Source organism: Cetorhinus maximus, chromosome 32 (assembly GCF_964194155.1).
Source record: "Cetorhinus maximus chromosome 32, sCetMax3.hap1.1, whole genome shotgun sequence".
Lineage (NCBI taxonomy): Eukaryota > Metazoa > Chordata > Chondrichthyes > Lamniformes > Cetorhinidae > Cetorhinus > Cetorhinus maximus.
In genome coordinates this window covers 5,489,033-5,512,800 of record NC_135910.1, presented here as the reverse complement: position 1 = coordinate 5,512,800, position 23,768 = coordinate 5,489,033, and the positions used below count along the sequence as shown (strand labels likewise).

Below are 23,768 nucleotides of genomic sequence, written 5' to 3'. Positions count from 1 at the left end.
CGGTGATAGTGTCTCGGGGGAACGGAGTCAGTGAGGGGGCGGGGACAGTGTCTGGGGCGGGGACACTGAAGGAGCGAGTTCAGCAAGGGGGCGTGTCAGTGAGGTGGCGGGGACAATGAGGTGGGGAGGGGTCAGTGCCCCAGGGGCGGGGTCAGTGCCGGATGTTGCTCCTTCAGCCTCAGGTTGCCGCAGTGGTGGTTGGGAGCGGCGCGGTGTATTGTGGGAGCTGTAGTTCAGGGCCTCTAGTTCCCAACAGCCCTCGCGCGGTGCGGGACTATGGCGCCGACAATCCAGAATGCGCAGCGAGACGACGGGCACCGGTAGGCCGGGGAATGGAGGGGAGTGAGGGACAGGGCTATTTTATATTTCTATATCAATGTAAGCTGTTGTTTTTCACGATCGAAGATTCCTTTTCCTAAACTCGATTTTCCCGAGTTCGATTTCAGCTCAGCCCGATCAACAGCAGCTGATAACCGGCAGGGAATTCACTAGGTCCTAGTGCCCTCCAAGATTTTTTACTGACACCCCAATAGGGAATTCACTAGGTCCTCGTGCCCACCCAGCATTTTGAGCTACTGACCCCCAATAGGGAACACACTGGGTCCTAGTGCCCACCCAGATCTCTGAGATACTGACCCCCAATAAGAAACTCACTAGGTCCCAGTGCCCAACCAACTCCCTGAGCTACTGACCTCCAATAAGAAACTCACTGGATCCCAGAACCCACCCAGATCCCTGAGCTACTGACCCCCAATAAGAAACTCACTGGATCCCAGAACCCACCCAGATCCCTGAGCTACTGATCCCCAATAGGGAACTCACTGGGTCCTAGTGAGGACTGTACAGAATAGGGAGGTCATTTGGCCCATCAAGCCTGTGCAGTTCCTTGAAAGAGCAATTCAATTAATCCTACCCTTCTACTCAGAATTATTACAGCACACATGGAAGCCATTCAGCCCATCATGTCTGTGCCAGCTCTCTGAGCAGTGTACCTAGTCTTCTCCCCAGAACCCTGTGTAATGCTCTCTCAACATTTTCTTCTCCAAGGAAAACCGATCTAACTTCTCAAATCTGACTACATAACTGTAGTTCCTCATCCCTGAATTGATACAGAAAAGGGGACAAAGAAAAAGCAACAAAACAACTGCTAAAACTAATTGATTTAGCAGAGAAAGAGGCCATATGGGCCATCATACTTGTTAAAGCACTTTTAAAGAGGTAGCCAATTAGTCCTACATCCCTAACAAAAACAAAAATGGCTGGAAAAACTCAGCAGGTCTGACAGCATCTGTGGAGAGGAAGACTGAGTTAACGTTACGAGTCCGTATGACTTCATCAGAACACCTGAGTCCTACATCCCTGCTTTTTCTCTGTAGCTTTGAAATTCTTACCCTTCAAGTGCTTGTTAAATTCCCTTCTGAAAGTTCCTATTGAATCTGGTTCCGCCCCCTTTTCAGGTAGCGAATTCCACAGAAATGCCAGGCAATGACCATCTCCAATAAGAGAGGATTACCCCTTAACATTCAGTGGCATTATCATCACTGAATCCCCACTATCAACATACTGGACTAGCCATATAAATGCTGTGGCTACAAGAGCAGGCCAGAGGCTAGGTATCCTGTAGCAAGTAACTCACCTCCTGACTCCCCAAAACCTGTCCACCATCTTACAAGGCACAAATCAGGAGTATGATGGAATACTCTCCACTTGCCTGAATGAGTGCAGCTCCAACAACACTAAGGAAGCTTGACACCATGCAGGACAAAGCAGCCCACTTGATTGGCACCCTTTCCACAAAGATACACACCCTCCACCACCAACGCATAGTGGCAGCAGTGTGCACCATCTACAAGATGCACTGCAGAAACTCACCAAGGCTCCTTAGACAGCAACTTCCAAATCCATGACTGCTACCATCTAGAAGGACAAGGGCAGCAGACACCTGGAACAACTCCACCTGGAAGTTCCCCTCCAAGCCACTCGCTATCCTGATTTGGAAATATATCATCGTTCCTTCATTGTCACAGTCAAAATCCTGGAACTCCCTCCCTAACAGCAACGTGAGTGTACTTACAACACGTGGACTGAAGCGGTTCAAAAAAGCAGCTCATCACCACCTTCTCAATGGCAATTAGGAGAGGCAATAAATCCTGGCCTAGCCAGCGATACCTCCATCCCCGTAAATAAATAAAAACCACCATCATAGTTGCATAAAATAGATTCCCCTCAGGTGTAAAAACAAAAAACTACTGTGGATGCTGGAAACAAAAACAGAATTACCTGGAAAAACTCAGCAGGTCTGGCAGCATCGGTGGAGAAGAAAAGAGTCGACGTTTCGAGTCAGGTGTACTTGGATTGTTTTGCTAATTGTCTTACAACTGTCTCCTCTGCTTACTGACCCTTCTGCTTGTGGAAGCAGTTTCTCCTTAGTGCAAGTTCAACTTACAGGGTATGGAACAAGTGTTCATCATTGAGACCTGGCTACGAACTGGACCTGACTGGGAGTTAAATATTTAACAACAACTTGCATTTACGTAGCACTCGCAAAGCAATAGAACATTCCAGGTCACTTCACGAGTGTTATCGAATACAATGTGGATTGGAGACCGAGGAGATGCTAAGAGGGGTGGCCGAAAGCTTGGTTGAAGAGGGAGGAAAAAGAGATTTAGCGAGGGAGTTTCAGAGCTTACTACCTAGGCAGTTGAAGACATGGCTGTCAGTGGTGAAGCAATTCAAATTGGGGATGTGCAAGAAGCCAGAATTGGAGGTTAGAAGGCCTTTAGAAAGAAGAGAAAATTTGGAAAAGGACAATGGCTAACAATTTTGTTAAGGAACATATTGCAGCTTTAGAAAGGAGGGATATCGGTATGGGCAAGCAGTCGGCAGAGACAGAACAGTAGAATTGAGGAATAGGTTAAGACTTTGGTAGCCATTTATTGATATTTTAGATGCCTGTGATAAAAGATACATAAATGAAGAAATCAGAGCGGGTTGTTGCAAAACAGGAGATTTCAATTTTTTAACAGATTGGGAGGGAGGGAAGCAACACAGCTCAAGCACCAAGTCAGTGAATTTCCTGAGTGTACCTCAGACAGCTTTCCGAAACAATAATAATATGAGAGCAGGCCATATTAGGTTTAGTGACGAATGGGTAGTAGTGGTGTCTTTCAGTTCACTCAGGGAGTCCAAGTTGCTGTTGGATCATACACTTTTCCATGCATGTTGTAGTCTGGAGTTGAGGACAATGATGGTAGAGGCTCCAATGTCCTTTTCATCACATGGCTGACCAGGAATCTCTCCCGCTCTTACCACCTGTCATTGGACTGTGTTGGAAGGATTTACAAGTTGACACTCCACCTGTTTGGCCGTGTTATGAACACACTTTCCTTGTCCGTCAAGTCCTGAAGTGGGACTCGAACCCAGAGCTTCTGACCCAGAGGCAGGGACACTACCCACCGTGTCATCTGTGTCACAAGACCTCCTTTAGTGATGAGCAATGAGCCTGAATTAGTTGACAATCTCGCAGTAAGGGAGCACTGGACTAACAGTGGTCATAATATAATAGAATTTGAGAGGGAGAAGTAAGGCTTTAAATTTAGTTAAGGCTGACTTTGGAGGTAAGGAGCAGGAATTGGGTACCGTAGACTGGAACTATTTGTGGATAAAACTACACATTGACAGTGGGAAGTGTTCCAAAAGTATTTGGTTCAGCAGAAGACTTTTATTTACTCCTAAAGGCAAGAGTAAGTCAACAACACTGCTCAGCAAGAGAGCTGAGAGTTAGTATAAAACCACAAGAAGAACTTGGATAAAATCAAACAGTCGTGCCTGGGAGAGATATAAAAACTGCAGAGGGATACAAAGGAAGTGAAGCAAAAAAGTGAAATATGAGCAAAAATCGGCAAAGCTATCAGGGACAACACTTAAGGTTTCTACATATTTATTAAAAGAAAGAAGCTGGCTAACCAATTAGATTCAATACAAGTGAGGAAATGGTAACGGAGAAACTAAAGAGACAAAAATTGATGAATTTGCAGGATCCAATGGATTCCACTCCAGGATACCCCCTCCCACTCTGGCACCATGTTACAGGAGGGCCATTCAAATGGAGTGAATGAAAAGGAATGTTGTAGTGATAGGGGACGGTATAGTCAGGGGGATAGATACTGTTCTCTGCTTCTGCGAGTAGGAGTGGTGAAGGTTGTGTTGCTAGGGTTCAGGACATCTCCTTCATGACTGAAGAAGAACTTGGAGTGGGAGAGGGAAGGATCCAGTTAGATTGAACTAGGAATGATATTCTGCTGAGAGAGTGTGAGGGCCAAAATTAAAATGCAGAACCTCATGGGTAATGATCTCTGGATTGTTACCTGAGCCGTGTGCAAAGCGACCTAGGGACAAACAGATTGAATGGCTCAATGCATGACTGAGTGAGTGATGTGGAAGGCAGGGGTTTTGACTCATGGGGCACTGACATCTGTACTGGAGAAAGAAGGAACTGTACCAATGAAATGCCTCCACTTCAAGCAGACTGGGACCATGCTCTTGGCAACTTGAATAATTAGGGTGGTAAAGCAGGCTTTAAACTAATGAATTAGGGTTGGGAGGATTCAGGACAGGGTAAATTCAAAAGCAGTGAGAAATGTAAAGGCTGAGAGCAGAGAAATAATTTGGGTAAAAGAGTTGGACAGGAAGGGACAGAGAGCTTAACACATGTAATGGGGTGTTAGTAACAAAGGTGGCATCATTTCTACACTATGGTCCCAGTCCTAGACTCCCCAATCAGTGGAAATAGTTGGTCTCCATCTACCCTCTCTGTTCCCCTTAATATCCTGAAAACTTTGATCATTTCACCCCTCAACCTTCTAAGTTCCAGGGAATACACCTTGGTTTGTGTTGTCTCTCCTTAAAATTTAACCCTTGGTGTCCAGGTATCATTCTGATATATCTACACTGCACTCCCTCCAAGGTCATTATGTCCTTCCTAACATGTAGAGCTCAGAACTACTAAGAGTTCCCCAAGTGTGGTCTAACCAGGGCTTTTTATATCTGAAGCATGACCTTTACCCCCTTGTATTCTAGTCCTCGAAACGTTAAGGTCAGCACTCTGTCAGCCTTTTTGATTATTTTCTGTATCTGTTAATGACATTTTAATGATCTGTGTACCTGGACCTCCCAAGTCTCTTTGGTGAAAAGCTAGAAACAGGGCTTCACATTTGCAATTCATTTGCCACAGTTTTGCCCAGTCACTTAATTCACTAATATCTCTTTTTAATGTTAAACTTCCATCCACAATGCTTACAAAGTGTCATTGATATAATTGGATATGTAGGTTTCTATCCCAACAGCTTTAAGTTTTTGGACCCTAACACAAATGCTTGCGAAACACCACTAGTCACACCCTGCCAATGGGAGTGTCTGCCAGATATCCCTACTCGCCGTCTCCTGCCACTCAACCAATTTCCTAACCAAGTCAATAATTTGCCTTCAATCCATGAGCGTCCACTTTAGCCAATAGTATTCCGGAAGTCCGTATAAATAAGATTGATAGACTTCACCACCTCCCCCCACCAGATCCAATACTTTAGTCACCACTTTAAAAAGTTCAATCAGGTTATTGGGCATGACCCACCCTATACAAATTCAAGCTGGCTCCCCCTGATCAGCTGAAAAATTTCAAGGTGTTCAGTCACCCTATCCTTAATTACAGACTTTGGAACTAATATATTAAAGGGATTGGAGTATTAAGAGTAAAGAAGCCTTACTGCAATTGTTTAGGGCCTTGGTGATACCAGACTTGGAATGCTGTGTGCAGTTTTGGCCTTCTTAGCTAATGAAGGCTATACTTGATTTGGAGGAAGTGCAACCAAGGTTCACTAGACTGATTCCTGGGATGAGGGGACTGGCCTATTTGGAGAGATTGAGTAGACTAGGCCCATATTCCCTGGAGTTTAGGAAAATGAGAGTTATCTGACTGAAACGTGAAATTCTTGTGGGTGCTTGACAGAGCAGATGCTGAAAGGATCTTTACCCCAGCACGAAAGTCTAGAACTGAGAGCCACAGGCTCTGAATGAGGAGTCGGCCATTTCGGACTGAGATGAGAGATTTCTTCACCCAAGAATGGGTTATGAGCCTTTGGAAATCACAGCTGTGGGTGCTCAGTCATTGAATCTATTTAAATCAAAGATGGACAGATTTTTGAATACTAAGGGAATAAAGGGTATGGGTTAGTGGGGAAAGGTGTTGCTGAGGTAGAATATCATTCATGAACTTATTGAAGTGCAGAGCATGCTTGAGGTGCCAAATGACCAATTCCTAATCCTGTTCCTATTCCCAAGTAGGTTTTTTTTAATTAATTCATGGGATGTGGGCTTCGTTGGCTGGGCCAGCATTTATTGCCCATCCTTAATTGTCCTTGAGAAGGTTTCTTGAACCGCTGCAGTCCATGTGGTATAGATACAGCCACAGTGCTGTTCGGAAGGGAGTCCCAGGATTTTGACCCAGCAACAGTAAAGGAACCGCAATATATTTCCAAGTCAGGATGGTGAGTGACTTGGAGGGGAACTTCCAGGTGGTGGTGTTCCCATTTATATGCTGCCCTTGTCCTTCTAGATGGTAGTGGTCATGGGTTTGGAAGGTGCTGCCTAAGGAGCCTTGGTGAATTCCTGCAATGCATCTTGTACATGGTACACACTGCTGCTACTGTGCGTCGGTGGTGGAGGAATTGAATGTTTGTAGATGTGGTGCCAATCAAGCATGCTATTTTGTCCTGGATGATGTCAAGCTTCTTGAGTGTTGTGGGAGCTGCACTCAACTAGGCAAGTGTGGAGTATTCCATCACACTCCTGACTTGTGCCTTGTAGATGGTGGACAAGCTTTGGAGAGTCAGGAAGTGGGTTACTCGTCGCATGCTTCCTAGCCTCTGACCTGCTCTTGTAGCCAGAGTATTTATATGGCTAGTCCAATTTAGTTTCTGGTCAATGACAACCCCCAGAATGTTGATAGTGGGGGATTCATTGATGGTAATGCCATTGAACATCAAGGGGCGATGGTTGGATTCTCTCTTGTTGGAGATGGTCATGCCTGGCACTTGTGTGGCACGAATGTCACTTGCCATTTATCAGCCCAAGCCTGGATGTTGTCCAGGTCTTGCTGCATTTGGACATGGTCTGCTTCAGTATCTGAGGAGTCGCGAATGGTGCTGAACATTGTGCAATCATCAGCGAACATCCCCACTTCTGACCTTATGATGGAAGGAAGGTCATTGATGAAGCAGCTGAAGATGGTTGGGCCGAGGACACTACCCTGAGGAACTCCTGCAGTGATGTCCTGGAGCTGAGATGACTGACCTCCAACAACCACAACCATCTTCCTTTGTACTAGGTATGACTCCAACCAGCGGAGAGCTTTTCCCCTGATTTCCATTGACTCCAGTTTTGCTAGGGCTCCTTGATGCCACATTCTGACAAATACGGCCTTGATGTCAAGGACAGTCACTCTCATCTCACCTCACCTCGGGAGTTCAGCTCTTTTGTCCATGTTTGAACCAGGGCTATAATGAGGTCAGAAGCTGAGTGGCCCTGGTGGGACCCAAACTGGGCAACAGTGAGCAGGTTATTGCTAAGCAAATCCTGCTTGATAGCACTGTTGATGACCCCTTCCATTACTTTGCTGATGATGGAGAGTAGACTGATGGGATGGTACTTGGCCTGGTTGGATTTGTCCTGCTTTTTGTGCACAGGACATACCTGGGCAATTTTCCACATAGCTGGGTAGATGCCAGTCTTGTACCTGTACTGGAACAGCTTAGCTAGGGGTGTGTCAAGTTCTGGAGCACAAGTCTTCAGTACTGTTGCTGGAATATTGTCAGGGTCCATAGCCTTTGCAGTATCCAGTGCCTTCAGCCATTTCTTGATATCATGTGGAGTGAATCAAATTGGCTGAAAAATGGCATCTGTGATGCTGGGTCCTCCGGAGGAGGCCGAGATGGATCATCCACTTCTGGCTGAAGATTGTAGCAAATGCTTCAGCCTTATCTTTTGCACTGATGTGCTGGGCTCCTCCATCATTGAGGATGGGGATATTTGTGGAGCCTCCTCCTCCAGTGAGTTGTTTAATTGTCCACCACAATTCATGACTGGATGTGGCAGGAGTGCAGAGCTTAGACCTGATCCATTGGTTGTGGGATCGCTTAGCTCTATCGCTTGCTGCTTATGCTATTTGGCACACAAGTAGTTCTGTGTTAGAGCTTCACCAGGTTGACACCTCATTTTTAGGTATGCCTGGTGCTGCTCCTGGCATGCCCTCTTGCACTCTTCATTGAACCAGGGTAGATCCTTTGGCTTAATGGTAATGATAGAGTGGGGGATATGCTGGGTCATGATGCTACAGATTGTGGTTGTATACAATTCTGCTGCTGCTGATGACCCATAGAGCCTCACGGATGCCCAATCTTGAGTTGCTAGATCTGTTCGAAATTTATCCCATTTATCACAGTGGTAGTGCCACATAACATGATGGAGGGTATCCTCAATGTGAAAGCAGGACCTCGTCTCCACAATGACTGTGTGGTGGTCATTCCTACCGATACTGTCATGGACAGATGCATCTGCGGCAGGTAGGTTGGTGAGGGTGAGGTCAAGTATGTTTTTCCCTTTTGTTGGTTCCCTCGTCACCTGCCGCAGACCCAGTCTAGCAGCTGTGTCATTTAGGACTCGGTCAGTAGCGGTGCTACTGAGCCACTCTTGGTGATGGACATTGAAGTACCCCACCCAGAGTACATTCTGCGCCCTTGCCACCCTCAGTGCTTCCTCCAAGTGGTGTTCAACATGGAAAAGCACCGATTCATCAGCTGAGGGGGAGTGGTACGTGGTAATCAGCAGGAGGTTTCCTTGCCCATGTTTGACCTGATGCCATGAGACTTCATGGGGTCCGGAGTCGATGTTGAGGACTCCCAGGCAACTCCCTCCCGACTGTATACCACTGTGCCGCCATCTCTGCTGGGTCTGTTCTGGTGGGACAGTACGTACCCAGGGATAGTGATGGTGGTGTCTGGGACATTATCTGTAAGGTATGATTCTGTGAGGATGACTGTGTCAGCCTGTTGCTTGACTAGTCTGTGAGACAGCTCTCCCAATTTTGGCACTAGCCCCCAGTTGTTAGTAAGGAGGACTTCGCAGGGTTGACAGGGCTGAGATTGCTTTTGTCGTTTCCGGTACCTAGGTCGATGCCGGGTGGTCCGTCCGGTTTCATTTCTTTTTTCTGACTTTGTAGCGGTTTGATACAACTGAGTAGCTTGGTAGTCCATTTCAGAGTCAACCACATTGCTGTGGGTCTGGAGTCACATGTATGCCAGACCAGCTAAAGATGACAGATTTCCTTCTCTACAGGACATTAGTGAACCAGATGTGTTTTTACAACAAATGGTTTCATGGTCATCATCAGACTTTTAATTCCAGATTTTTTATTGAATTCAAATTCCACCATCTGCCATGGCGGGATTCGAACCCGGGTCCCCAGAGCATTACCCTGCTCCAGCGATGTAATTGTAGATGCTCTAGTTATTATTATTAGTTATTATTATCAGTTATTGTTATCATTTATGACTGAGATAAGGAGGAATTTCTTCACTCGGGGGGTGGTGAATCTTTGGAATTCTCTACCCCAGAGGGCTGTGGAAGCTCAGTCATTGAGTATGTTCAAGACAGAGATCAATAGATTTCCGCACATTAATGACATCGTGGGATATGGGGATATTGTGGGAAAATGGTGTTGAGATAATGATCAGTCATGATCCAGCTGAATGGCGGAGCAGACTCGAGGGGCTGAATGGCCTGCTCTTGCTTCTATTCCAAAATGCACTTGATTCAGGATTGTAAAGTAGCCAACGACACTCCATTATTCCAGTTAAACTCGTAAATTTCCAGACCATTTAGTCCAACATCTGTTGTGGGAAAGTTACAGGAATCTGTTATTAAGGACAGAGTGCCTGAGCATGTGGACAAATAAGAGCTGATCCAAGAGAGCCAATGTGAATTTGGAAAGGGCAAGTCATGTCGAATGAGCCTGGTTACATTTTTGGAGGATGTCACTAATGTGGAAGATAAGCATGTGGCTACGGACATAATTTATATGGACTTTCAGGAGGAATTCAACATTGTTCTACATAAGAAACTGTTGACAAAATAAGAGCTCATAGGATTGGAGGTAACTGGTTGATATAGGTAGGGTTGGTAGTGAGGTAGGCGGTAGCGGGTATGTAATGAAATTGGAAGGATGTGGCTAATCTCCAATCTACCTGGGCCAGAACCATGTTCAATTCTCTGAAGTTAGCGTTCCTCCAGTTGAGTCTTCTTATGTCTGATCTTTCCTTGTTCTTCTCCATAACCTGATGATGTTGTGATCACTGTTTCCTAGATGTTCTCGCACTGAAATGCTCCTCGGGGCTAGATCCAGCTCTGCTTCCTTCCTCCGATTAAAAACATATTGATCAAGAAGGTTCTCTTGTACGGATTTCAGGAACTCCTCCCCCTTTTGCCCTTCACACTCGGCTGGGGTGAATTTGGAGGAGTGAGGGGGGGAGGGGCAGATGTAATTTCTCGCTGAAAGTGCAAGTGCAGTTGGCTGTATAATTTTCCGATTCATTAAGGTAGCAGAATATATATTTTAATACATGGTTAGTGTTACATCTCAAACCAGAAAATGTACTGAGTTTGGTTTTATAAATTGGGGCACAGAATTCAGTATTAAACAAATGATGAATTTCTCCAAAGTATTGGTTACACAACAGTTTGGGATTGTGTACAGTTCTGGGAGCCCTATTACAGAACGGACAGGTTGAGAGTCTGAGACACAGAGAGCATGACGGCTTTTAAAATTGGTTAAAGTTTCATATATGAGGCAGGCTTCGGGGAAAGTGGGCAAGTGGCATTCGTTTCAGAGAGCTGTAGTAGATAGCACAAGCACGATGGGCCGAATGGTCCTCTGTGCCGGAAACCTCTGTGATGTGGCTAGGATGTGACAACGCTAGTGCTCCCTGATGAAATCATGTGTGAAAAATACCGCGATCTGTGGTGAACTAGAAGTTCACACCATGGCACATCTGAGCGAGTGACAAACTTTAAATGAGATTGAGTGAATGATTGTGCTTTGCAGAAGGCTGGATAACTGTTTGCATGGTGGTTTCCTGGGCCAGAGCAGCAGTGACTGTTGACAAACTGAAGATTTGCTTTCTACTTGTACAGGAATCCTCATTGTTTTTGTATTGTTTCAGGTCCAACGCACATCGAGCAGCACCTGAGAGGTAAGTGATCCTATGGAGGCTCTAAGCCTTTTGCTTATGAAGCACAAGCACCAAGCATGCTCGTTCTGTACAAAAGCTGAACAGCTTGGTCTTGTTTTATCCAGAAAAGAGAAGACTGAGGGGTGACCTGATGGAGGCCTTTGAGATTATGAAGGGGTGCGATAGGGTAGATGTAGAGTAGGTGTCCCCACTCGTGGGCAGGGTGACCAACTGTCCCTCGTTTTATGGGTTTGTCCTGTAACTGAGCCTGCTTTCCCGTGTTCCAGGTCGCATGTTATTGGGATGCTGTTCTTCCCATATTTCAGACCTCTAAATCCCGCAGCATGCGCAGTACCTGCTCTGCAGGGGTTTGCGCGCCCTCACAGCTCTGCTTGCTCCCCGAAGGATTCTCATAGCTTTGGCAGCACCTAACCTCACCCACCCCACCAACCCCTCCCCAACACTGCCCACCACCACCTGAAAAGACCCCCATGCCAGAGTGCCCCTTAATTTGCCCCATGAGAGTTCGCCACCCTGCTTGTTGGGGAGACCAAAAGTGAGGGCCGTGAATATAAGATAGTCACTAATAAATCCAGGAAAAACTTCAATACCCAGAGAGTGATGGGAATGTGGAACTCACTACCGCAGGGAATGGATGAGGCAAATAGCACAAATTAAGGGAAAGCTAGGAAAGAGGAAGAAAAGAATGGAAGGATATGAAAAGGGGGTGGGAGAATCTTCGTGTGGAGCATAAACACTGGCATGGGCCAAATGTCCTGTTTGTGTGCTGCAAATTCTAAATAATTCAGAGTAACTGTTGGGTTAGCTGACAGTCTCCCTCAAAAGATTGAGGCTCCTGGGTGGGTGAGTATGTTTACAGAGGTCTCCAGCATAGAAAGGTGCTCCAACCAGCCTCTTCTCCATAGCTCTACTCGCTTTCAGTGGCCTGAAATTGATATTGTTTGATCACTGGGCAGTGGTCTGTAGTGTTTTTTTGTTTTTTTTATCCTTTCATGGGGTGTGGGCATCACTGGCAAGGCCAGCATTTGTTGCCCATCCCTAATTTCCCTTGAACTGAGTGCTAGCCCATGTCAGAGGGCAATTAAGAGTCAACCACATTGCAGTGGGTCTGTTGTCCCGTGTAGGCCAGACTGGGTAAGAATAGCAGATTTCCTTCCCTAAGTGACATTAGTGAACCAGATGTTTTTTTTTTATTTACAACAATCGATGATAGTTTCATGGTCACCATTACTGAGACTAGCTTTCAATTTCAGATTTTATTAATTGAATTTAAATTCCACCAGCTGCCGTGGTGGGATTTGAACCTGGGTCCCCAGAGCATGAGTCTGGGCCTCTGGATTACTAGTCCAGTGATGTTACCACTAGGCCATCATTTCCCCTGCAGCCATGGCTTTCCGAATCTCCAAGCTGAAAACCTGGCGCTCCTTGTGTGTTGTCAGTGTCGGTGACCCCTTCCTCAGTCAGGAGAAGAGATATGGAGAAGAGGCTGGTTGGAGCACCTTTCTATGCTGGAGACCTCTGTAAACATACTCTCACACCCAGGAGCCTCAAACCTTTGAGGGAGACTGTCAGCTAACTCAATGGTTACTGACTTGAGTGCAGCTTGAGACAGCCTACCTTTTCCCCCACTGTTCACACGATGCGGGAACTGCCTGTGTTTACAGATCTTGTAATGTTCCAGATATCGCCATGCCCCTTACAGTTTCTGATTGATTCGGGAGGAGGTGAGGTAGTGTTGGGTGGCGAGGGTTGGGGTGGGGGGGGAGGTTGGGGGTACGCGTCATGAAGGCATGGTGGAGCGTTTCAGTCCAGTTTCCCCTTTGCTCTCTGTGCTGCAAGCCCAGACTCCCACCTCGATCAGTCGTTGGTCGTGCTTTGCGACTGTAGGCTATTTTTAAGTTGCCTGCTGGATTTGAGGTGGCGGTCTAATCGGGGGGGAAGGTGGTCAGGTGGGGGGCTCACAGCTGAGGAGTCTGAGCCTGGAAGGTACAGCCGCGAAAGTTTCTGTGACTGAGTGCTGTTTCTCTTTCTTTCTTCAGATCCGGAGTTGTGTGCAGGGTGAAGTATTGCAATTCTCTGCCAGACATTCCCTTTGACCCAAAGTTTGTGACGTATCCGTTCGATCCCAACAGGTAAGGCAAAGGCTGTTTCAATCAGCCTGCAGGTTTAACTGTTCTCTATCCTCACTGATGATGCCTCCCTTCCTGCACAGTGTTTACTATAGTGGAGCTGAGGACAGTTCCAGGGCAGCAACCTGTTGGAGGGGAGAGGGAAGACTGAGGCTTGGTCATTTCAGAGAAGAGAGCAAAGAACTTGTTGCATCCTCTGCCCATAAGCGGGAGAAAGCTGCTCTCTCAGCTAGAAGAGTAGGGCAAGTAACGACATCCAAAAACCACCCTCTGAAAGGAAGCCGCTCAGACCAAGGGCAACTAGGGATGGGGCAGCAAATGCTGGCCTTGCCAGCGACACCCACATCCCATGAAAGAATGAAAAAACATCATTTGAGTAACCTGGGCTTGAAATCACAATTTTGAGGTTTGCAGATGGCACCAAGCTTGGAAGTGTAATGTCTCTCATTCTCTAGTCGCTGTCTGTAACTTCACATTCAGGTGGTTAAGCCAGATAATTGTCCCAGGAGTAGTGGAAGACAATTGCTGTGGTGCCGCCTTTGTATCAGGCATTGAGTCATTATATGTTCCATGCTCCGTCACCCAGTATCCATGATTTGTACAGATGTGGTTTAGGGTTGCCCATGAAGATGGAAATCACCAATTTTTTGCACTGGGTCTTTTGTGAGATATTTACGATATTTTTTTGTGTGAATTCCATTTGCTTTTCCAAACTTTATCTGGACTGAAGTCACATGGTCAAAGGTCAAGTGCATGTGTCCAAAAGGGCTTGTGTGACTTCAAGCAGCATTGAGGGACGTTGTTGAGGTTCTGATGATTGGGGAGATGTTTTGTTTTCCTCAGTTCACTGGACTACCTGGAGATGTGCAGCATCACGACAAAGGATTGGACACCTAAATGGATACCTAGCCATCTACTGCAGTCTACTGAGGCAGAGGACGATCCTTGTGAGCTTCAGCAATGGTCCTTTAGTCCAGACCGTGTAGCAGGCCGATGCTAGGTCGACAAAAAATGCACTGGTCTTTGATTTCTTCTGGAATCTGGCCTCAATGTTGTGAGGGTCAAAATTTGGTTGCAGATGCTATGATTAGGCTATTATCCTGCCTGGTTTCGGGGATCACTGACTTGATGAGCAGCTGCTTCTCTGTAAGATCATGCATTCCAGTAGTTAATAGGGTGTACGCAAGAGTATATTGGTCTATAGCTTCTGGGTCATCAGCTTGCCTGGTTGGAGCATGGCAGTCACCATCACCTGCGCCATGTTTTTGGGATGCATCCAGATGCAGTGATGTATATTTTCACTTGCCATTGGAGTTCCTTGGGGCCTAATTGATGAAGAAATTCCAGGGTGGTTACCATCTCTGCCAGTTGCCTCCCTTTCTTCATTGCAACTAAAACCTTTGCTTCATCTGTGCTGGTGGCAGTGTGATCTTGTGGAGGGACCGAGATCATTGTCTGATGTAGCTGGCGATGAATCTTTCACTTGGTGCTTTTGTTGAGAGGCCCTTTTGGCTGGGCTTTTGAGGTCTGTGTTGTCTGCCTGGTGCCAGGTTTGGAACGTCTGCTTGGAGTTGGAGAGGAACTTGCAGTGGGAGGGCGAAGATCCAGTTGTCATGGTCCACGTGGATACCAATGACATAGACAGGACTAGGAAAGGGGTTCTGCTTCGGGATTATGAGCAGCTAGGGGCCAAATTAAATAGCAGAACCTCAAAGGTAATTACCTCTGTATTGTTACCTGAGCCACGAGCAAATTGGCATAGGATAAATAAGATTACAGAGATGGAAGAATGGATCAAAGACTGGTGTGGGAGAAATGGGTTTCAATTCATGGGGCACTAGCACCAGTACTGGGGAAATTGGGAGCTATACCGTTGGGACAGTCTTCACCTGAGCCGTGCTGGGATCAGTGTTTTGTGAGTTATGTAACTAGGGTGGTAAAAGGGGCTTTATACTAAGTAGTGCAGGGAAGGGATCATGTGAGAGGAGGTGTAGGAAATCAAAGGGAAACAACGAGGAATAGAGCAGGGTAGCAATTTGGGTAATGATAACCAGAGTGTGGCAGGAAGGGACAGAGTGCACACACTTACGAGTGCACCAGCAGATAAGGCCAGAGATTGAAAAAACGGTAAAAAGACAGAGTTAGAGGCTCTGTATCTGAATGTGCGCAGCATTCGTAACAAAATGGGTGAATTGTTAGCACAGTTAGAAATAAATATGTGTGACCTGATAGACATTAGAGAGAAATAGGAAAGATAACAGGGCAATTGTGAAAGTAGTTTATAGGCCAGAGTATACAGGAGGAAATAAATAGAATGTTTAAGAAAGATACCACCGTAATCATGGGTGACTTTAATCTGTATGTGGATTAAGCAAATCAGATTGTCAAAGGTAGCTTGGAAGATTAGATCATAGAGCAGTATGTTCTAGAGCCAACCAAGGAGGAGACTGTTCTAGACCTGGTAATGTGCAATGAGACCGCATTAATCAACAACATCATAGAAAAGGAACCACTAGGCGACCATTATAACATGATAAAATTTCGCGTTCAGTTTGAAGGGGAGATGTGTGGGTCTGAGACCAGTGTTTTAAAAGGTGGTTATAAGGGTATGAAGGCAGAGTTGGCCAAAGTGAACTGGCAAACTAGGTTAAAAGGTAGGATAGCAGAGATGCAGTGGCAGACTTTTAAGGAGGTATTTAATAACTCTCAGCAAAGATTTATCCCAGTGAGAAAGAAAGTCTCTGAGAAGGATGCATCACCCATGACTAAACAGTGAGAAACATTCACTCTATCGCTGGTAATGCAAAAACCCAGACCTTACTATTGTTTCCAAAAATCAAAGCGGGACCACACTTCACACATTCCGCAAAATACTCCCCGACTTCCCCAATAGCCAGTATAGGCTCATCATCCATGTTGGCATTTTAATCTCTGTGATTAGGAACATAAGACTTAGAAGCAGGAGTAGGCCATTCGGCCCTTCAAGCTTGCTACACCATGCGATAAGATCATGGCTGATCTGATTGTAGTCTCAACTCCGCTTTCCCGTCTGCCCCCCATAACCCTTGGCTCCCTTGTCTATCAAAAATATATCTAACTCAGCCTTGAATAAAGTCAATGACCAAGCTTCCATTGCTCTCTGGGGAAGAGAATTCCACAGACTAATGACCCTCTGAGAGAGAAAAAAATCCTCCTCATCTCCAACTTAAAAGGGAGATCTCTTATTTGTAAACTGTGTCCCTTAGTTCTAGTCTCTTCCACAAGAGGAAACATCTCCCTGGTATCCACCCTATCAAATCCCCTCAGGATCTTACATGTTTCAATAAGATCACCTCTCATCCTTCTAAACTCCAATGGGTAGAGGCCCAACCTGCTTAATCTTTCTCCATAAAATAAGCCCTTCATCCCAGGAATTAGTCAAGTGAGCTTTCTCTGAACTGCTTCTAATGCATTTATATGCTTTTTTCAAATAAGGAGACCATCTGGTCTCACCAAGACCCTGTACAATTGCAGTAAACTTTCTTAACTTTTATATTCCATTCCCCTTGAATGTCAAGGGGAAATGGTTAGATTCTCTCTTGTTGGCGATGGTCATTGTCTGGCACTTGTGTGGCATGAATGTTACTTGCCACTTATCAGCCCAAGCCTGAATTCCACTGTCTGAAGAACTGACAATCAGAGGGTACAGATTTAGGGTAATTGGCAAAAGAACAAGGAAAACAGTGATTAGGACCTGGAATGCACTGCCTGATAGGGTGGTGGATGCAAATTCAATCGTAGTGTCCAAAAGGAATTGGATAAATAATTGAAGGAAAATTGTAGGGATCTGGAGAAGTGGGACTAACTGGATTTATCTTTGAAAGAACCAGTGCAGGCTTGATGGACCAAATGGCTGCCTCCTGTGCTGTGTTATTGTATAATTGTACAACAGCACTGAATATTTAATCCTGTGTATTTCCCAGGTTTGTACAGTATAAAGCCACCTCTCTTGAAAAACAGCACAAACATGAGCTGTTAACTGAGCCAGACCTTGGAGTCGTGATTGATCTCATCAACCCCGATACGTACCGGATCGATAACAACGGTAAGACCCCGGCCAGTCTGCAGCAACGTGATGTTCTGCGTGCCTCTGCTCCTTGTGGATCTGCTGATAAGGAGTGTGAGCTATCCCTGTCCTCATGCCCTTGTGTCCCATCCCCTGTTCCCACACTTTGGTCCCTGGTTCCTGTGCTCCGGTGCAGCACCAGGACCAGCTGCAATGTTCCGCTTCAGATTCTTTCCACATTTAACAGCCCCAAAAACATTCTCATAACCAGACTGCATCCCTTGTGATCTGAAATCTGGTCCTTTTCTGTCCCTGGAGCTGATAATTCATTGTCACCCCAGTGGTGATAAATTGTGCATAAGATTCCCAATGCCTCTGTAGACTTAGTTGTCTGAGTGAAAGTATTACACTGGCTCCGAGCTGGTGCCACTAGGTTAAGACAGTGACCAAACTTAATTACACAAACTCAAGTCTGTTATAAACTACAGAGGATTAGACTAAGTGGGTACAGGACATTTCAGCAGAGCTGTCTTGGTGAAGTTCAACAGCCCCTCCTCTTACTCTCTTAAGGTCATGTCCCTTGGGAATTTCATGTCTTCAAGCAATACTTTGATAGAACTCTTTTACATGAACAATGTTCAGTAAGAGCTAAGGAATTTGAATAGATTTTACTGTTAATCACTTTGTTCCTTTGTAACAGAAAAGAAAACATGTTTTCCAGTTATAAGTTATCAGATCAAAGCCATGTTGTTCTTGGACAGTCCCGGGCCATTCTCAGTCACCCAGCCTTGACCTCGAATGCTTTATCAGAGTCTGACCCTGCACAATGGTGACCTTTGCTTCACATTCTGAATCGAATGACTGCAACCAATTGGGAGCCCCACCCTCTTTCCACCTAAACATCAAGCGTCGGCAAATTTAAATGCAGCACTTGTTTCCCCTTGTTGTTGTGAATGATCCTGCTCCCTAGTGCTTGTAGTGAGCACTGCTGCCCTCTGATTGTGTCTTTACCTCTCCACAGTCATCCTCGATATTGCAGATGAGAAGTTACTCGAAGAAGAAATTCAGGCACCATCCAGTTCAAAAAGGTGAGAGGTCAGAGGTCTATCTTTGGAGTGACCAGGGTGGCTGGGGGGTGGGGTGACAGTCGGCACCAGTCGGGAGTGACTAGGGGCCAGTCGATGCTGGCCGGGAGTGGCTGGGGGACAGTCACTGCTGGCTGGAAGTGACTTAGGGTGGTGACAGCCAACACTGGCCAGGCGTGACCAGGGCCCAGTTGGTGCTAGCTGGGAGTGACTGGGGTGGGGGAGGGTGGCGGAGAGAGACAGTTGGCACTGGTCAGGAGTGACCAGGGCTCAGCTGGTGCTGGTCAGGAGCAACTGGGGAGGGGGTCAGTAGTCACTGCCCGGGAGTGACCAGAGCCCAGTTGGTGCTGGCTGAAAGCGCATAGGGGGAACAGTTATAATTGAGCAGTTGTGTAACTGAGCACCTTTTTGTTCAGGTCGCAGCAGCATGCGAAGGTGGTGCCATGGATGAGAAAGACTGAATATATCTCCACAGAGTTCAACCGATATGGCATCTCCAATGAGAAACCTGAAGTCAAGTAAGTGACATGGGGCTGAAACTCCTGTGGATTATTTGAGAGGTACATTGGGTGTGTGTTTAAATCTCATCCTGTTAAACAGACCCTTCTGGGATCGAGACAATGTCTTTGAATGCAAAGCAACTGGCCACGCGCCAAGTGCTATTAATTGAAATGTCGTCTTAAAACCATTTTAAGATGAGCATTCAAATTCACTGGGAAGATGGAATTGAGGAACTTGGGGCTAATGACAGATGGAGGCCTCTTGGACATAGTGAACCTGCTCAGCTGATCCCAGGTGGCTGCGTAACCCTCCTATTTTTCCAATGACTGCTGGTTTCTTTCTCCAGTAAGACATGAAGCAGCTCCCTCCTGAGGTTGTTTAGTTCCCAAATCCAAGTTTTCTTTTCAGAATCACTGCCTCTATGTCAGGTTCTGGGCAGAGGATATTAGGGACTGAGTTCAACTCTGAAAGTTAGCATTCTGAACGACAACTTCTAAAGCTAATCAATCCAAGGCAGCATGTCCCAGTATGCTGCCGATTATTGCAAACCCACTTGCAGCTTCAGCTGAACCACAGAGTTCTTGCCTGCTGTATATTTTTAGCGAGAGTTACGTGGTTACTCTTGATGTTGCCTTTCTGTTTCGGGGTGTAACTTGCACCAATTCTGTTACTGTTTTATCTTCACTCCTCCCCCAAAACCAGGATTGGTGTGTCTGTCAAACAGCAGTTCACAGAGGAGGAGATTTACAAGGACCGAGACAGCCAAATCGCAGCAATTGAAAAGACCTTTGTGGACGCGAATAAAGAGGTAGAAAAAAATATTCAAACCGATAGGATAATCTTGAGAGTGTTAGACTGCCACCCCCCCCCACCAAGCTCCAGTCCCCTCCAGTCTGAGGGAGGGTATCATATTACACCTCCCTGCATGACCATCAAATTATTATCCCTCCAGAAAGTTTACTAAACGATGCCCTAATTCTTTTCCCTGCTTAGGAGTAAACCAAATTAAAACCACCTCCCTTGTAAAGGAGTGCCCACACTCTAACTTGTATTTTCCATGGGACTGTACTCCTTGGGGGTTAAACCATCTGTAAAGGGACTGTTCCAAACTACTCCTGAGCGAGTTCTACAGCCTCCTTGGGCTGTGAAGGAGTGGTTATAACATAGTGGTTATGTTACTGGACTGGTAATCCAGATGGATCTAATGCTGCAGGGTCATGGGTTCAAATCCCACCAAGGCAGCGAGGGAATTTAAATTCAGTTCATTAATTCTGGAATGAAAAGCTCCACTCAGTAATGATAAACATAAAATTACCAGATTGTTGTGCAAACCCACCTGGCTCACCAGTGTCCTTTAGAGAAGGAAATCTGCCATCCTAACCCAGCCTGGTCTACATGTGGCTCCAGACCAACGGCATTATGGTTGACCCATAACTGCCCTCCGAAATGGCCCATCAACAACAAACCAGCTAGTTGTATTCGAGAATGTGGCCCACTACCACCTTCTCAAGGGCAATTAGGGCTGGGCGATAAATGCTGGGCCTTGCTAGTGACGCCTGCATCCCGTGAATGAATAAAAAGATCCTCCCAAACCAGATCACAACAAGAGGCCCCAAGCCAGCAGCGGCTGAATGAAGAAAGGTCAGATTAACGGTTCGGTTCTGAGCCTTCCTTTCGTCAGTTAGGTGCTGGCATTCTGACTGAGGGTGAAACTGGTCTCTGTCAGCCTTCGTACCTGGAGAGGTGATTTGCGTGTGGGCTGTTGTTTACTGGAGTGTCTCTGTCTACATCCCCCAGGTCACCCAACATTACAGTAAGCCTCGGGTTACCCCTGTGGAAGTCATGCCTGTGTTCCCTGATTTTAAGGTAAGAGCTATGGACATGCTTTACCAGTGAATGTTGCATGACCTTGGCACATCGTTGTATTCCAGTGAAATGTCTCATTTTGTGACCTTGTTCGGATTGGGAGTAGGCTGGTACGGTGGGGAGGTGGCGGAGATTATCGGCAAATGTTAAACGATGCCAGCATTTATCTCTCATCAACAACTTTTGAGATTGTTCTCCATGTATCGACACCCAAGACAACAGTACACACAGAGTAATTGGACCCAGAGTTGACACCTGGGGCCATTGAGTGAATTATAGTACAGAAGGAGGCCATTTAGCCCATAAAGTGCAGGCCAACTCTCTGGAGAAATCCAGTCGGTCCTGTTCCCCTGCTCTATCTCTGTAGTCCTGTAAGTTTATTTCCCTCAGGTGCCCATCCAATTTTCTTTTGAAATCATTGATCATCTCCGCTTCCACCACCCTCATAGGCAACGAGTTCCAGGTCAATACCACTCGCTGCGTCAAAAAGTTCTTCCTGTGAGCAGTAGCTATTTCCAATAAGCCCTTGTTTTCTGTTCCAACAACCAGCTTTCTGTCCCTGAGGCTATGCTTCCTCTTGTTTCATAAGCCTGAATTTTTCTGGCAACTTTCTCGTGAGAAAATCTTCCTGATTGCTTTCTGAAAGGTCCATGTAGAACTACACCTTTTCAGGGAAAGTTGAATAAGCATTTGAAGCAGAGGAAAACAGGCCTATTAGGAAAGAGTGGAGTAGTGTGATTGGTTTTGGGATTAAGACAGGGCTACGAGGAGACCCCAGGACAGTGGGACTAGTTTGGGTTTGATACAAGGCTATGGGGTATACCAATTCACAGGCAAATCCTATTTTCCTTAACTCTGTTTCTTGTTAAACAGCCAACTTTCTACCCCTGCAGCTATGTTTCCTCTTGTTCCACATGCCTGAGTTTTGCTGATCATGTTTTGAAAATCCACATTCACTACATCATAAACACGAGACTGTAGGAAGAGAATGGTAATAGAAGTAGTTTGGGAATCCTTTAACAAAGAGCTCACAGATGCGAAGGGCTGAATGGCCTCCTTCCATGCTGTACACTGATGATTCTAAGAATCTATTTTTGAGCTGCATTCCCTTCGTCTATCCAGTCAGCTGCTTCTCAAAAGCAAATTAATCCGTCAAATAAAACTTGCCTTTAATGAATCCACTCACCATGGAACTATATCGCCATTCCTTCACTGCAGCTGGGTCAAAATCCTGGAACTACCGCCCCCCCCTAAAAGCACTGTGTATGTGCCTACACCACAGGGACTGCAGCAGTTCAAGAAGGCAGCTCACCCACCACCACCACCTTCTCAAGGGCAATTAGGGATGGGCAATAAATGCTGGCTTAGCCAGTGACGCCCAGATCCCATAAATTAATTTTTAAAAATCCCGGGCCCGTCTTGTTGCTGTGTTCTTTTTTTTTTTAAAGCTGTGTATCCCTAGCCTCCTTTCTCCCCATTAACTTGGAGATTTAGCTTCACATAATTTCTATTTTAATTACTCGGTTTATCCATTGAGTTTATTTCGCTGCAACCTATAATTAACCCTTTGTGTACCACTTTTCCTTCGCCACCCCAGCCACCTCCCAGCTAAGATTTTGCGTTAAGGTCCTAGAATGACATTTGAACGCACAAAACTCCTAATACAAAGGGGAGAGTGATACCCATCGAGTTGAACTGAGACTTTGTCTCTCAGAGCACATTGCGTGAGGGGCTGTGATCTGGAGTGAACACCAGATGTGAATGTTTTCAGTCTGTCACTCCAAGCTGGAAGTCTGGAAACCTGAAACCTGACTGCGGAAACGCCCAGTCAGATCCCCATCAGCATTTCACGCAGGGACTGAAGCTCACGGCTATGGAATGCTAGCAATCCTGCTGTGTTCCATTAGGATTAAGAGCACAAGAAATAGGAACAGGAGAAGACCATTCCGCCCTCATGAGCCTGCTCCACCTTTCAATAAGATTATGGCTGATCATCTTGTGTTTCGATTTCCAAATTCTCACCTACCCTTGGTAACCTTTGATTCCCTTGCCTAACAAGAATCTATCTACCTCTGCCTTAAAAGTATTCAATGACCTTGCCTCTATCGCCTTCTGAGGCAGAGAGTTCCAAAGTTGCACAGCCCTCTGAGAGAAAAAATTTCTCCTCATCTCTGTCCTAAAAGGGAAACCCCCTAGCTCTGGACTCGCCCACAAGAGGAAACATCCTTTCCACGTCCACCTTGTCAAAGCCGTTCAGGATCTTGTATACTTCAATCAAATCACCCCTCACTCTTCTAAACTCCAGTGGAAACAAGCCCTGTCTGTCCAACCTTTCCCCATAAGACAACCCACTCATTCCAGGTAGCAATGTAGTAAACCTCCTCTGAACCGCCTCCAACGCATTTACATCCTTCCTTAAATAAGGAGACCAAAACTGCACACAGTATTCAAGGTGCAATCTCACCAATGCCCTGTGTAACTGAAGCATAACATTCTTACTTTTATGTTCAATCCTTCTCATAATAAAATATAGCATTCCATTAGCCTTCTTAATTACTTGCTGTACCTGCATACTAACTTTTTGTGACTCTTGTACTAGAACACCTAGATCCATCTGCACCTCAGAATTATGCAGCCGTTCTCCATTTAAGTAATACTCTGCTTTTTTTGTTCTTATGCCAAAGTGAACAACTTCACATTTTCACACATTAAACTCCATTAGCCAGATGCCTATATCTATATAGGATATAGATCAACCTATCTATATCCACCTGCAACCTCCTCATGTCCTCTTCACAACATACTTTCCTACCTATCTTTGTGTCATCTGCAAATTTAGCTA

The 23,768-nt window shown here is 45.9% G+C and overlaps 1 protein-coding gene across 1 annotated transcript in view; it reads left to right on the top strand.

Moving 5' to 3' along the window:
* The first annotated feature begins 212 nt into the window (after positions 1–212).
* Positions 213–23,768, top strand: part of paf1 (PAF1 homolog, Paf1/RNA polymerase II complex component) — a 45,730-nt gene continuing 22,174 nt past the window's right edge. Inside the window, exons 1-8 of the mRNA XM_078533330.1 lie at positions 213–320; positions 11,271–11,300; positions 13,340–13,432; positions 17,392–17,513; positions 18,496–18,562; positions 18,976–19,077; positions 19,763–19,868; positions 20,858–20,926. Of these exons, the coding sequence (XP_078389456.1) occupies positions 277–320; positions 11,271–11,300; positions 13,340–13,432; positions 17,392–17,513; positions 18,496–18,562; positions 18,976–19,077; positions 19,763–19,868; positions 20,858–20,926 (633 nt within the window). The 5' untranslated portion in view covers positions 213–276. The remainder of the gene's footprint in view (positions 321–11,270; positions 11,301–13,339; positions 13,433–17,391; positions 17,514–18,495; positions 18,563–18,975; positions 19,078–19,762; positions 19,869–20,857; positions 20,927–23,768) is intronic.